General features: G+C 41.4%; 1 protein-coding gene across 3 annotated transcripts in view; it reads right to left on the reverse strand.

Annotated features, from left to right (window-relative positions):
- The window catches only part of LOC133092427 (E3 ISG15--protein ligase HERC5-like), a 40,975-nt gene extending 24,789 nt beyond the window's left edge, over positions 1-16,186 (reverse strand). For all 3 annotated transcript variants that reach the window (XM_061191738.1, XM_061191737.1, XM_061191736.1), the window contains exons 1-11: positions 15,723-16,186; positions 13,766-13,886; positions 13,013-13,092; positions 10,367-10,588; positions 8,739-8,830; positions 8,347-8,477; positions 6,713-6,858; positions 5,503-5,579; positions 4,672-4,775; positions 3,388-3,447; positions 1,935-2,028 (exon numbers count right to left, since the gene is read on the reverse strand). In XM_061191738.1, the coding sequence (XP_061047721.1) occupies positions 1,935-2,028; positions 3,388-3,447; positions 4,672-4,775; positions 5,503-5,579; positions 6,713-6,858; positions 8,347-8,477; positions 8,739-8,830; positions 10,367-10,588; positions 13,013-13,092; positions 13,766-13,886; positions 15,723-15,990 (1,395 nt within the window). In that variant the 5' untranslated portion in view covers positions 15,991-16,186. The remainder of the gene's footprint in view (positions 1-1,934; positions 2,029-3,387; positions 3,448-4,671; positions 4,776-5,502; positions 5,580-6,712; positions 6,859-8,346; positions 8,478-8,738; positions 8,831-10,366; positions 10,589-13,012; positions 13,093-13,765; positions 13,887-15,722) is intronic.
- Between the last annotated feature and the right edge of the window lie 189 nt (positions 16,187-16,375).

Here is a 16,375-nt window from a genome sequence, read left to right on the forward strand (position 1 = left end):
TATTAGGGAAATTAACTTGCTGAGGGTCACAGAGCTAAGTGAGAATCTCTCCTGGATCTTTCTGACTCCAAAGCTCAAACTCAATCACTAAATTATGAGATACTAGCTAAATGATATCTCTAAATGTACAAAATCTTACAATGATCTATTTTCACATCAAAACATTCTATTGGGCTCCCACCACGAGGTTCAGTCTTCAGAGTCATGCACACCTGACTGCTGCACATGCCCCCCTCCTTCCTCTGGGCTCTTCATCATCCACAACCCCAAACCTCCCAGCCCTTTAGAACCACTGTACCGCTCTCAAGCCAGTCATACTGTTTCACATCTTGTGCCTTGGTGCACACCTTCCTGACTGCCTGGAATGTGCTTCCCCTGTAGGTAGCCGGTAAACTCCCCTCCCCCTGGGCACCTTGTTTTGAGCACTCTAAATAGAGCTGACCCTTCACTGCCCAGGTGATGAATGAATTCATTCATCTAAAAATATTTATCATACACCCAGTATGTTCCAAGCTGGGAACTAGGGAAGACAACTGACACCTGCACGTCGGCATCCGTCTCCTTCACTAACCAGGAGCCTCTAAAGACAGGGCTCTCACCACAGTTCCCTACGCATCGCAGTATTCAAATATTTGCTGAATGAATGAAGGAAGGCCAAGTCTGTGCGTCCATATCACAGAAATCTCAAAACAGAAACATTACAGGTCTTCTGATCCAACTGTCCCATCGGAAACAATGGGAGACTGCTCTATGATTATGTCGCTTGCACTGTATATGATATTGTTCTGGCACAACTAAGGTATAATTAGCCTTAGTGATGAACTGGTCCAACCTCTTCCCTTCACAGATGCAGAAATGGCTTTCTATTTTTGGTGATCTTTCTACTAACTGCTGCAGAGTCCTGATAAAGGTGCATAATTAGGGATCCATTTTACATCAGACTCCTAATTGGGCAATGGTTCTGCCAAAGTTAACATAATTAAATTTTCCATCTTCCCTTGAGAAAAGAGTGTGCGAGACACAACCTGCAGCTAAGACACAGAATGCTGAGTGTGACAGACAGAGCGAGAGACCAGGTGAGGGAGCTGAGAGCAGGAAGAGAACAAGCACGAGACAGAGAGAGGGAAAGAATAAGAGCCACAGAAGCAGAAGGAAAGACCAAATGAGGGTGGAGGGAGCCAAGAGAAGTGAAGGAGGGGGAGAGGGGGAGAGGGGGAGAGAGAGAGAGAGAGAGAGGGAGTGCAAAAATGAGCCAGAGACCCAGAAAGAAACAGATTGAGAGAACAACATAGACAGTACCACCCCTAGATCAATCAGTACAGTAGAACAGGGAAATAAATTAATAAAAGCTACATTAGGAAAGGCTACATTAATAAAGGAAGCATGCTTGAAGCATCTCCAAGTGGGAAGCCTAAAGATAGTAGTAACAGTGCTGAAACGAAGAAGCAACAATCCCAGAAAGAACAAGAACATTCTAGAACCTACAAAAAAGGAAGTGCAGACCAAGCAGTCCTTGGTGAGGGGGACATTCATATCAGAAAAAGTGTTCTCATTTCTATACTTATGTTTAAAATAACTGCAAATAAAATGTTGTTCTTATTCTAGTGTACCAGTCTCAACAAATATTTTAATCATCTTCCTAAAGCCCTAAATTGAAAACATTCCCTCTAGGGGAGTGCCTGTACATATACGTGTATGTGTGTGTGGGCACCGATGAACTAGTTAGATTACTTGTAACCTAAGTGCCTATTATACCACCTATTTCACCCTAAGTGGGGAAACTCCTGAATGGTAGCTGAGTTTAACTTAATCTGTATATGCCACAGGGTCTCAAAGAGTATCTGAAAACAAGATATTTCTTCTGAAATTGTGAGTTCTTATAAAAATGTTTCAGTGTATTTTCTTTTTCCAAGTAGCAATCTGAAGAATACCACCATGTTAGTAATCCAGTCCTTCTGGGTTAACTCCTTAAAGGTGTCCCTTGCTGTATTTAAGTCCAAATGAACAGACATCGTTTCTCCAGCTCTTCTGTGGAAGGAAGGTAAATGAAAACTGGATGAATAAGTAAATGAAAAAGGACACTTCAAAATTAAATATTTTATTAGATTATTTATCCAGATGAAAAGTTTCTTCTCAAGCTTGCTTCATTTTAATAAAATTACTTTTTTCTCACCTTTCCAATAACTATAAAAATGTGGCTGAATACAAACACAATTGAAAATATAGCTGACAAAATGATTATTTCTGAAATGTCAAAAAATATCAAGGCTGCATTAACAATACATATGCTATCAGACTTTACATCAGATATTGTCTTATCTTAAATGAGTAATCAATAAATATTTATTTTCCAGTACAAAAAAAAAAATAGCCACAGAAAAAAGGTAAAGGTTTTTCTTGTTTTCCAGCTACATGAACTATAAGCAGGGACCAAAAAAAGGGTTTCAGAGCAGTAAATTTTTAGTAATCAAAGAGAAAATTACGAATGAAATGTCTATCTCAACTCAAGAATTACATTTATACTGGACTGAATATATTGTCTAAAAACAGACCCAGTCTTTGTGAAATAACACATATATTTAGTGTCTGAAAACAGAAAAAGTTCTTTTAAATAAGTATTATATCAATATTTAGGAAAAGAAGTACAAAGTCATTCTTTCATAATACTTAAAAATTCAAAGAAACCTTAGTATCTAGCAATAAGGAAGCATTCAAATAAATTAAGGTACGTCCTTCCCATGGAATACCATGCAACCATTAAAATGATATTATGGGGAAATACTGAATAATATAAAAATTGAATAAAATGGAAAAATGGGCAAATGTATTAAGTGTGAAGAAATGTATAAAACAATATAATCCCATTTTTTGTAAAACAACAGATTTGCATAAAAAAGACATTTATACAAACACTAGCTATTACACTTAAGTGGTGAATTTTGATTTTCATTTTCTTTTTGTTTCACGTCTTTTTTTTTGACATTTTCTACAGCAAGCATATACGTGCTTTTGTAGGGAAAAAAAGGTAATTTTTAAAAAGAGATAAAGACATAGATAATTATTTTACCCTCAAACCATTTTCTTTACCACCTTTCACAGTTTTTTAAATTGAGATATAATTGACACATAACATTATATTAGTTTCAGGTATGTACAATGCACTGATATATGTATAGCATGTATAGCATATATTGTGAAATGATCACCACAAGTCTAGTTAATATTCATCACCACACATACTTACAAATTTTTTTTCTTGTGATGAGAACTTGTAAGATCTATTCTCTTAGCAACTTTCAAATATACAATACAGTATTATTAACATAGTCACCATGCTATCTATACATAGTGTTTTCAACAGAATTTTAAATTTATTACATATATTACCTTTTCCTTAAAAAACTTCCAGCCAGACATGCAGGAGATGAAAATATCTCTCTGATTTCCCTATATTAGGAATAAGATGGTGGTTAAAACAAATCAGAATATGCCTCCTTGTAGCAGGAGACATGATCAATTGTCCTTCAAACTCCTCCCTCCATCTCCAGTTTATCTGCATATTGCCATGGGCATCTGAAAGTCTCATTTGCCAAATCTCAAAATTTCAGAGGCAAACATGGGAAATAAAAAGATATGTACTCAGAGAAGCCAGAGGGGAAGAGGATAAGGCTTGACCTAGGGTATTTTCTTGGACAAATAAAACACTCCCAACCCACCCAGCTTTCCAAGCCCTACTTATTTCTATTCCACTGGAGTAGAAACAAAAAAAATTACCAGAAGTTAAAGGTGGGGATGTATGCTCAGTTTTGTCATAGAAGTACTTGCACAAATAGTTCTTGACCATTTGTGCTCTGCATGATGCAGCTATTTGGTATAACTACTTTCCAGAATTAGGAAGCCATACCTAAAAATGTCTCTAAAAGGAAATGCCTGTATAAATGAGTATAATTTGTACAGGTGGTAGGAGTCCTAACATTGACAGTAAGGTTGCCTAAGCTGTTCAGCTGTGAATAACAGCTCAACAAACAAGAGGCTCTCAAGTCAACGAGGGTTGAGAAACTGTAGACTATATTTCCTACTCAGTGTCACAATTAAACACATCAAAGGCCCAGAGAAGTCCTGCAGTAAAGAAAGACGCCCCCATGGAGCTTACATGCTAAATTGTATGTGTCAACTTGGCTAGGCCATGGTACCCAGAGATCTGATCAGACACCAATCTAGATGTTGCTGTGAAGGTATTTTTTAGAGGAGATTAACATTCAAATCAGTAGACTGTGAGAAAAGCAGATTACCCTCCATAATGTGGGTGGGCCTCATCCAATCAGTTAAAGGCCTTAAGAGAAAAAGTCTAAGGTCTCCAGAGGAAGAGGGAATTCTGCCTCCAGACTGCCTTGAGACTCAAGCTGCAATATCAACTCTTCCCTGGGTCTCCAGCCTGCTGTCCTGCCTCACAGATTTTGTACTTGCCATCCCCTGCAACTGCATGAGCCAATTCCTTAAAATCTCTCCCCACCACCCTCAAACACACCCTATTGGTTCTGTTTCTCTGCAGATCTCTGACTAATGGACCACTAGCGGACCACAAAATCTCACATCTCTGTATTGTGCAGAACCAGTTGGGGAAACACTGCTTTAGAGAGCTATATGAGCAGACAGACCCTTAGGGTGTACCTCTTTGTATTCTGCCACTGTTTAGTCCCCACGTCAGCAATCCATCTCTTTACAGTGCCTTCATTCAAGGTAGGAATTTTCCTCCTCAGATTAACATAGGAATTCTGTAAACAAACAAAATAGTAAAATACAGTAACTCAGACACCACAGAAATAGGTATCCAACTCTTAGGCACGTTCTAAGGATAGAGAGTAATACTAAGCATGGATAACATAGCTCTGCAAAAATCATAAGGTAAGATTCTACCAAGGAACAATCAATCATTTGCCTGGTTGCCAATTTCTTGTCTAAGGGTGCTTAGATCCAAAGTAAGTTTCTCTGAATGCCCCAACACCGAACGCTTTATACGGGTATGGTCAGATTAAACTGAACATCAGACAGCTTTGAGTGGAGCGATCCTAAAAGGACTGGGTACAGAAGTAGCAGGAACTCAGTCTGCCTTGGTGGAGTAGGGTATGGAGGTTACGCACTGATTATTCATAAGACTATAAACCTCGGGTCTTTTTTAGGATTGGCTGGCAAAGTCACTTCAGAATATCAACCTGTTGGTTCACTAGTACCCTGACCAAAATGCTCTTGGCAAGGAGCCTCCCGAAAGGTCAGCAGAGTCTAAGGAAACCACACGTATTTGACATACACTAAGGGCAAATCTGCTGACTTTTGTGAGTAAATACGTATGTAGTTTAGACGATAAAGGATCAATAACGTCTAACCATTCCCCAAACTCAGCCTAGTAACCTGATGATTTTGGAATTCACCAAATCTAGATTCTAGAACCTTCTGTTTTGCTTAAAATACCAAGTTATAAAACTTCTAGAGATCTATTTTTACCTCTTTTTCCACCCAAAGCAAAATGCTTTGATCTCCTCCAGCAATCATTATTAACTCCTTTTCTGAGGTACGGCTTTCTGAAAGGGATTTACAAAAAATAAGAGTTTAGAAACTCATTTGATACAAATATACACACTCAGCCTAAATAATTTTAGATTCTTCTTAAACTGAATCCTTTTATCTTTCTGACAGACAAAGACTCAGTACATTTCCTACCGATAAAGCAGAAATACGTATCTACTTCAGGGTAAAGTCTAGTTAGCAAACATAGATGATTCACAAGGTCGGCAACGTGGTATCCGTTTAATACACATAATTAACATAAATGCTTATATATACAACACAGTCAAACAAATATCTGATTAGTTAACTGTTCCCTGGTTTAATTCAGCGCCTCTTACTAAAACCCATATGATTCTACAACTCAAGATTTAATCAACGACTACTGGCCGTGAAGAATGTAAGTACTTCAAAAGCCTACGCAAGGGGTTAGAAGAAATCAGATATAACACTTGATCTGCTTAAGGAAATAACCCGACTGTTCATTTCCCCAGAAGAACTGAGAGAATTTTGGTACTTCCAGTCACCACTAAGCTTTCAGAAACAAGTGACCCAAGGGTTCCGAGGCACTTCTACAGTGGAACGTTTCAGAGCTAAGGCTCTAAAGTTACACAGGGCACAGTTCACGTGTCCAGCCACAACCCTTCACAGGCTAACCTTCTGCCCTCCAAGTCTCTGCACCCTCCAGCAAAAGAGGACTGAGAGTACACATCTCCTGGAACTGTTTAAGGACCGGTGAGTTAGGCACAGTTTACAGTGCCTGGCATATGTCAGCTGCTCATCATTCTGAGGGTTTTATACAATTATGAGTCATTTTAATCAGGTAAGAAAAACAATCACTATGGAATTAATAGGTCCCTTGAAAACTGGAATCAGAGGCTGCATAGGCCTCTGAACCCATATAGTCTATTTTATGTTGTATCATTTTAAATCCACATTAATCTTAACCTGAAGCGCTAAGAGACAACTAATGGTTATCCGACTTGATAAATTAGATTGGCTGTGTTTACAAGTAAACAATTGAAAGCAATGCTTAGAAAACCTCCCTTCACAGTCATACATTTCTTTTCTTGCCCACATTACACGCTTACAACAATCAGTTTCTCAACCAAGGTATTCATGTCAAGTCCTGTGCTCCTAAAGAATTTACCAAATGTGAGTTCTTCATTTGATGGCAATTTCATGGGATGTGGTATCAGTTGATTGTGTGTTCCACCGTTTCCCAGTTGTCCTTCTTTTCCAGAACCAAAAGAAAAGACCTTCCCCAAATCAGAAACATAGGCAAGTGTGTGCTGCCTATTAAATGAAAGCACATACGGTCAATTCTCAATTATCCACAATGATTAGAGTATGCAGCAATCTGGTAAACTGAAGAAATTACGCTACTCAGTCAGTGAAGCCAGCTAACCAATTTCCAATGTATGACTTAGCTGTCTAGAAACTGAGAAACCACTAATGTGCGGCTGAGATGATTTTGGAACCCCTAAGTGTGCTGAAGGCCATGATGCTGCACCCTGGCAAATGACATTCCCTTCGTCAGAACAAGCACCACCTCTTTCCTTCTATTCCTTTTTTAGGCCTTGGCTTGAGTCACCACCTTCTGGAAGCCATCTCTGAGTCCCTCCCCTCCCCATCCTGGAAGATAGCATTAGGTGATCCTCCCTGAGCTCCCGCTCTATTTCCCAAAGACCTTTATCATGCTGATTTTCTTACTGATTTGCTTGATGGCCTCTCCTACTATACATCTGTATAAGGAAAGAATTTGGCCTTACTCCGAGGTCTGGCCTTTGTCCTCACTTCCTGGGAGGTAATGTCTAAACCCTCAGAAGTTTCCAAGCGATAGGAGTGTCTCTGTTATTCACGGTAGGCCCGCCCCTAAGACCACACCTAATAGTTTATCCAGGTGGCTCCTGGAAGCCCCTCCAGCTGTAAGTAAGCCCAACCTCTCGGTACACAGAGGCTGGAAGCTGAGTTCAACCACATGGGCAATAATTCAATCAATCATGACTAAGCAATGAAACCCCAAAAACAACCCTGGACTTGGGTGAGCTTCCCTGGTTGGCAGTATTCTTCAGTCATGTATCAGGCTGGGAGGAGGTAACACGGCCCATGACTCCAAGGGGAGTGGACACCAGAAGCTCCTCATTTGGACCCCTTCTAGACTCTGTCTTATGCATCTCTTCCTTTGACTGGTTCTAACTTGTATCCTCCCCTTGTAATAAAAGTGACCGTCAGTGTAATAGCTTTCAGTGAGTCTCGTGTCTTTCCAGTGAATTCTCCTGTGTTAGCAGGGGTACTGCCGCCTGGTTTGCAGTAAGACATTTCTAAGGTGAGGACTCCTTCTGTAACATGTACTACTTGGAGGAATGTATGTTACGAAAAATCCAAAGTGGTGACAATGTTCCTTTGGTTAATGCAGAGATGGAGTGATGATATCAATGAATGAACCTTTCTAATTCATGTTTGTTCATTTTTTTCCAAATAAATGATAACTTTTTTTAAAGATAAAAGTGCATTCGAACAGTTACAAAGGTATTTCACTAAAGGACCAACAGAGAGTAAATATATTTACACATTAAAAAAAAAAAAATCAATGAAAGTAAATATGTATAGTAAAATATTTATTATGATTGTCTAATAATGTAAAATTAAGCATCTTCACCTATCTGAAAATGTTTGATACCTTTATTTCAATCAAAGAAACTTGATGGAAATTTTATTAAACTACCTATCTAAATTTACTGTGCATATCTTACCAATTTTCGTTGACACTTTACAACTCACCTTCCACATGCTATCTGGGTCACTCTATTCCCGACGAGTCCAGTTACCAAACAGGGTCTTAACTCATTCTGTGTTGAATTGTGACCGAGTTGCCCATATTTTCCAGCACCAAAAGTAAACACCAGCCCATCCTAAAGAAAGGGAACTTCATATCAGTTTCTAGAGAAATATGACACAGAAGTAAACACTCACTGATGCAAAGGCGTCAGCAAAAAATCAGTAAAATCACCATCAAAGCAAAGCCCCCCAGTGATCAGACAGTCCTGCATGTGGGAAGTGGTGACCTTTCTTCCCTGGGAAACACTAGCTGCCCACACCTCCAGGTTCTAGTACTTTCTCCACTACAAAGTGCTCTCCTGGAATTACAGTCAAAGAGACAAGGGTACACGCACCTTTGTAAGCAGGGCAGTGTGAGAGCCACCACAAGCGAGAAATTCAACTTTCTGATTGTCCAGCACTTCAATAAGGGAAGGAGAATCTTTATCTATGCAAGGGAAAGAAGAGTTCAAGTGACCCAAAGGAAATGGTGAATTTCACACTAGAGTTCCACGCTACTGATAAAATACCCAGACCACTTCCTCTAGGCCCATCACAACAGCTCCTAACACACTTTGACAAGAAAGGCTCTGTGTTGGTACATTTAGGTCTAAAAGCAGAGGCAGGCAGCGGTCAAAGGGCCACACTCGGGGGCACTCACCTGTGAAAGTGTCACTTTCACTTCCCAGAGCCCATTCTTCTCTTTTTAACCTGACCTGATTAGGCTTCATTGAAGCATACCTGGTATTTCCAAGTCCCATCTAGCATTACCCTTTTAATGAACATAAAGCTTCTTTTTTTCTTTCAAAATCTCTACTACACTGTCCTTGCCTTACACCACCTCTTCTCTCTTTCACGATTATTTTCTTGTCCAAGCACTTACAGATTCAGCAAAAATAAGTTCAACTGTTCTTTATTCCTTTTCCTCCTCTGAGTATTTTTCTAACACTGACTTACAGGTTCTCCTGAGTAACTAGCACTGGACCATGTGAGGCAGAAATGCAGTATCTGATCAGTAACTCTGGGGGGAACGTGTACATCACCACAGCTAATAAAGCAGCAGAGTTTGCCACATCTGAAATCTCTAACAAGGTGTTTGGGGTCATCAGAAATATTGCCAGCGGCTTCCCTGGTGGCGCAGTGGTTGAGAATCTGCCTACCAATGCAGGGAACATGGGTTCGAGCCCTGGTCTGGGAAGATCCCACATGCCGCGGAGCAACTGGGCCCGTGAGCCACAACTACTGAGCCTGCGCGTCTGGAGCCTGTGCTCCGCAACAAGAGAGGCCGCGATAGTGAGAGGCCCGCGCACCGCGATGAGGAGTGAACCCCCACTTGCCACAACTAGAGAAAGCCTTCGCACAGAAACGAAGACCCAACACAGCCATAAATAAATAAATAAATTTTAAAAATTTTAAAAAAAGAAATACTGCCATCTGCTTTGTAGAGGTAGCTCAATAATGCGAATTGTTGTTTTCCTGTGTGTTTACAGATGTAATGATACCTTATGAGACTAGGATAGGTGAGTTTCTAAATAGAATTTTAGTATCCTTTTGTCCTAATGTAATTGTAATAATAGACATTTAAGTGCACAAGTACCTTGAAGGTCACTTCATCCAAACTCATCACTTCACAGAAAAAGAAAATGAGACCTAGAGAAAAGTAAGTGACTTGGGCAGGCCCTGAAATTAGTTAACTTGAAGTGGGAATCACAGCCCAGGTATTCTGATCCCCAGTCCAATGCTCTTTCCCTTTTTCCCACTCGGCCCGGACACACGTCTCAATTACAGCCATGACCTCCACACTGCACATGCACGTCGTTTAGACCGATTCTGCCCTGAAGACAGAGAGAGAACCGGGGAGATCAGTGCTAGTGAAAGTGGGGATCTGAACCATTTTTTGCCAGGGAAGTCTGTGGTACATTCATCTCTTATATGACAAATATATATTTGTTTAGAATATGAATTTGAAAATATGTTTCCATACTGTCGGTGTGGCCCAGGCCCAGCTGTCCACAATCGTTTCTTCCCCATGAGTAAACGTTCCCCGACATGGATAAGGCCATGCTGTGGGCTTCTCCTGCAGAAATCTGAACCAGGGGGACCCCTGAGAGGTGCTCCACGATCTGCGGTGTCGGGTTCGAGGCACATTTTCTTCCAACTCCAAGCTGGCCGTCTAAGTTCCTTCCCCACGCAAAAAGCTCACCACCTCGACGTAAACAGAGAAAACGCTGTCTTAGTAAGTTTAAAATGCAGCAGACGTCACCCTAGGACATTATGTGCTATCCATACTGTACCATCACGATCTCCTCCATTCAAACTGACAAGACTGCTCAGATCCTCTCATGTCTCGGTCAGAAAAACCAGAAGAACCTTCTGTTTAGCAATGCCAGTTACAATTCCTTACCTCTTACCTCAAAGGGTAGTGCTATGAGCTGAATGTCTGTGTCCCCCCAAAACTCCTACGTTGAAATCCTAACCCTCAGTGTGACGGTATTAGGAGGTGAGGCCTTTGGGCGGTGACTAGAATTAGATGAGATCGCGAGGTTGGGGGCACTCATGAATGGGGTTAACGCCCTTATAAATGGGTCCCCAGAGAGCTCCCTCGCCCTCTCCACCTGTAAGAAAACTGGCCCTCACTAGACACCGAACCTGCTGGAACCCTGACTTTGGACTTCTACCTCCAGAACCGTGAGAAATAAATTTCTGCTGTTTAAGCCACCCAGTCTATTTTTGTTATAGCAGCCCGAACGGACAAAGAATAAAGTTATCTGAATATATTATAATCAAATTCAAGAAACACTTATGTTAAAAATCCCACAGGATGGGCCCATGAAAGATAGAAACATTCTACATTTGGGAAAATAAAACCTAAAACTACTTTTCTTTCTTTCTCTCTCCCAAGTGCCTTAAGATGCTAAATAAATACCTTAAAAATACATTGAAAACTGCAGCACAGTATTTTGAAAGAGTGAGCATCTTCTTCCATTAATTGAATATATGGAACATATTTTTATTTTACTTATTTATTTTAAAAATTTTTATTGGAGTATAGTTGATTTACAATGTTGTGTTAGTTTCAGGTGTACAGCAAAGTGAATCAGCCATACCTACACATATTGGATCATATTTTTAAAGAAAAGTTCTTAGATATTATCTAATAGAGATGACAGTATCTAATGGAGTACCTAAAAAAATATATCGGAGATTTAATGTTTACTGAGCAGGACCTGGTGGGAGACAGAGGTTTTCCTTCAAACGTAATTATCACATGCCTATCAGCCACCAGGAATATCATGATGCTACTGAGAACCATCAGTAGTTCCCTTTCTTGCTTTCCCAACTTTCATTCTTCCTAGATTGTGATTTACCAATAATAAACCCTGAACAACCCCTTCGCCCCACATCCCTAGATCCTGGGCTTCTTGAAGGCACAGTGTGTCTGTCTCACCTTCACAACCTCAACATGGTACTTACTCAAAATGAAAGATCTGTTCACAAATGGATGAACTCAAACAACTAGTTTTTTCCAACACAAGTTTTATACACTCGAACCTTAACAGGGCCTTCAGTACAGGTCAAATACTTGATTACTTACTTCCCTTGAACTCCAGCTTTCATTCAGTTTATGTTTATATCTGTCCTACGTATTTAAAAAATTTCCTTGATCCTGAATTCCCCTCTATCGCCTTCCTGTCTTAATTAGGTCAAGTTTCTTCAGGAAATACTCCATATTCAGTACTTCCCTTCCCTACCATTATGGTATCTGATAAGAAACAGGAAGTAATAAAGGGCTGGGGAGAATCTCTGAATTCAAAAGGTAATGTTAAAGCACATCAGAGGCCTGCAAACTGGCCATAAAAGCAGACCCAAGAGATTCTGAGCTCCTATCATGGGAGCTGGAAAAGCACTAGGAAAAGGGAAGAAAGTTCTGGAAAAGGGTGGACCACGCCTGGTCCTGCTTCCAGAGAGGAAATTTTGATTATTCAAAATATTTTCACTGTTTCATATTTGAAAAATAAAAAAACATGGAACTTTTGAAATAAAGCTCTAGCCCCAAGAGGTAGCCCAGGTGCCATGTCACCAAACCGAACTTTCATGCCCCTGTAAATGCTCCGCTTGACCAGAAACACAGCATATGCAGTCAGCCAATCCCCAAACACCAAGTCTACTCTGCGCTCTACACTTATTTCCTTGTTCCTTGAACTTTCTAAATGTCAGTCATGCAACCTTAGCCAATCATGCCCTGTTTCCGCGTTGAGGCTTCTAACACTCTACAAAACTCGCCCTTGCCCGAAACCCCTCGGGAAGAGCGTTCCAGTGCTTGTGAGGCCCTAGACACTCTCCATCCATGGGCTCTTTTCCCTTAAATAAAGAACATCAAACTCGTTACCAAATTGCTTTAGTTTTGTCATTTGACAGAACAAAAGGTAGGAATAATAATTATGAAAACCTGAAGATTTTATAGGTCCAAGAATTCTAATTTTGTATCTCCTTTAGTAGTGCTCTAGACCATATCACATTCAAAACCATACTTCTGTCCTGTTACAAAGTGAAGCACATACTTTCTACTAGTTCTATACACACACACATTTGCTCCCTCTAAGAAACAATTAATATTCCAGAAAAGTACCTTTTGAGAGTGCAAGCGAATGATAATCTCCACATGTGATCTGAATTATATTATTTTTTTCTTGTAAAATGCACTGAAACCTGATAAAAGAAAATATATTTTATGTTGATCCCATAATGGAAGTCACAACATTGATGTAAGAATTATTAACTGTATTTAATTAGGATTGAAGCTCAAAACATTAAATTTACTGCTTCACATTCAGCACATCTAAAATCATTATAATAATAACATGCTTTAATTAGTGGCTTAAAAGGAAAATAATGTGCATTACAAAACTGTGGTAAGATGATTCTAAGACTCTTTTGCAAACAATAATTTTATGATGCAGGAATAATACGAGATGAAAATAACTTCTAATTCACATGATCTACTAGTAAAAAGTCTCACAAATCATTCCATGATAATTCATTTTTTCCCAAGGTTGAAAACTATTTCTGTAAATAGAACTTACAGTATTATTATGAGGGTTAAATGAGTTAATGAATGTGAAAGTCCAGTCTGGGGCTACGTGGACTAACCAATCATTTCCTTTAAATGCCAAAGCAGCACATGGTACATGCGATGGGAGACATAAATTGATTTAGAGTTCATTGATAGAATTCATTTGTCCAGAATTCATCATTTACTTAAGATGTCACTGTATAAAGCAGGCAACGAGGATCACGTAAAGGAACATTTTCCTACAAAAATTATGATTGCCTTTTGAGCAAAATTTAAATGATTTTTAATAAAAGAAAAAACCTTCCTTACCTTGCGTGCTCTACGCTATAGTTGTACTCAAATGGTTTTCCATCTGAGGAGAGAACCAGCAGGTGCTCTGCTCCTTGGTCCATGGAATGTATCTTCATTTTTTTCCCTAACTTAATGCATTCTGCAGAGCAAATCCAACCAGGAGCTATCACCATTCTGTTACCCACTATTATTATTCATTGCATTATAATACACTTAAAACACCTGGAAGAAGTTTGCTTTTAGATTCCTGTTTAAGAAGTTCAGAAAGAGAAACTAAATTTGAAGAGCTAGAAATGAAAAAGGCTGTAAGAAAATATATCTTCATTTTTGGACACCACCACTCATTTTAAGAGCAAATATATTGTGTATTCTGAGATACACTCTTTCCCAAAACAAAACAAATAACAATAATGAAGCCCTCGTGACGCTCCATCTAGAAGCCAAGGCCTATATTCTTAAAAGGAGACATTTGGTTTGGGGGACGATTTTTAAAAAGGATGCTGTTAAAAGAATTGTTATTGGCATTAGTGCATATTTAGCCCTTTCTAAAAGTTAAAGATTTAAAATTGTCCACTATGCCATTTACTCTTATTTAATTTGTTCACAAAAAGTAGGATAGATTTGGGACCTTGTTTGTTTTCAGTTCTAATGAAAAAAAATCTATTCATGTAAAAATATCAAAGCACAAACGACTTCATAATAAAAATGCTAAGAGAACCAAAACAGTTTGGTAATAAAGAAGAAATGGCCCAACAAAGTTTTTTAGAGACCCAGCATTTCAAATCAGTTGGAAAAAAAAGGAGAGTTTATTCAAAAAAAGGTATTGGGACATCCGGCTAGACATTTTGGAGAAACAAATCAATCTAGGTCCCCCTACTTCATTCCTTACATCAAAATAATTTCCAAGTGTATCAAAAATTTTAGGTTTAGAAGTAAAATCTTAAAATTAGTATAAAGATGAGTACATTAAAAAAAGAAATTGGATTGTGAATAGCTTTCTAACATAACACAAAATCCATAAGCCTCCTTAAAAGATTGATGAAGTAGACTATAAAATAACCTTAGCTAAAGGCAAGTCGGGGAAAATTTTACAACGTATATGACCGACAAAAGGCTACTCTATCTCAATATTCAAAAACTCTTCCAAATAAATACGAAAAAGATGAACAACTCAATTTTTTAAAAAGCCAGGCAAAGATACGAATGAACAGGCAGTTCACCAAAAAGAAATGCAAATGACCCACAGAAAAAAAGATCCTCGACTTCGCTCAAGTTAAAAGTAAAACGAACCAAAGTAAAATATCATTTTCTTCACTCAACAGAAGGGCAAATTTTTCAGTTAAGTGTGTGGCCATTTGCTCTCCCGCCCGCCTGTAGAATCGCAGCTACGGACACCGGACCTAATCTCTACAGAGATTACCACGGATAAGTGCAACTGAAAGCGCTCTTTAAAATGCCTGCAAACATCGTCACTGAGAACAAGATAACGCGAACGAGGTTCTCCAAAGACTCCAAATAGGAGCGGACAGAAAAAGGGGTCAGTGAGAAACACACTTTGAACAGAAACCAACGACAGAGGAGGGCTGGCGGAGAGAAGATGCTGCCGGTACACCCCCTCCGTGCGCTCGGCGGACGGAGCGGTCTACTCCCCGCCACCACCCCGCCAAACTCCACGCCCACCGGCATCGGGGCTGGGAGAGCTCAGTGATGCTGCGCGAGCCAAGCGCGAAAAGCCCCCGGGCCGGCGCGCGTCTGCGGCCCCCGCGGACCGCTGCGGCGTCGGGTCCCCGTCTGAATCTCCTTCGCGGTGAGAGAAGGACTGCACGCCCACAAGTCGGGCCACTCTGCAGAGAAGCGTCCCCGCTGGCCCCGACCGCGACTCCGACCCCGCAGGCGCCGACCCCGGCAGCCCACCGCACTCACACCCCCAGCCCGCGGCGGGAGGGCCGAGCGGGCGCTGCGCGGCCCCACTCACTCGGCTTCCTGGCGCCGTCGCTCCCCGCCGGCAGCTGGTGGACCTCGACGCCGGCCCCGCCGCGCTCCAGCACCGCCAGGCGTTCGCGCGTGCAGCACATCTGGCGCGTCGCCTCGGTCCTCCGGGACAGCGCGCTGCAGAGCGGGGCGGCGCTGGGGAAGAGCCAGAGCTTCGCAGCCCGCGGCTCCGCGGGCCGGGACGCGGGGACCAGCCCGGACGCCAAGCGCGCGCCGCCGCCCCGCGACTTCCTCCGTGGCCTCCGCTCCATCACCGTTTTCCCGGGCTCCACGGCCGTGCCTCCGCTCTCCGGACCTTCGGAAGAGACCGAGCTGTGGCGACGCAAGGAGAGGGGGAGACGGCCGCCCCGAGAGCGCCCACGGGCCCCGCGGCGTCGCGGTGCGCAGGCGGAACGAGCGGAACGAGCGGAACGCGCGGCGGCGTCGAGGACCCGCAGCCTCCCTACCCCGCCCCTGCCCCGACGCCGGGCTTCCAATGCGCTGTTTGGGGGCGGAGCCGGCAGTTTCAGAGAGAATCGAAACTGCCTTTTTTTTTTTTTTTTTAAAGGGGCGGAATCGAAAAGGAAAGGTTAAAGGGAAACTCGATGACTCACGACTGGCTTGGACGGTGGCCAGAGTAAACAGGACGCTGGCCGG

The sequence above is a fragment of the Eubalaena glacialis genome, chromosome 5, assembly GCF_028564815.1.
Source record: "Eubalaena glacialis isolate mEubGla1 chromosome 5, mEubGla1.1.hap2.+ XY, whole genome shotgun sequence".
Lineage (NCBI taxonomy): Eukaryota > Metazoa > Chordata > Mammalia > Artiodactyla > Balaenidae > Eubalaena > Eubalaena glacialis.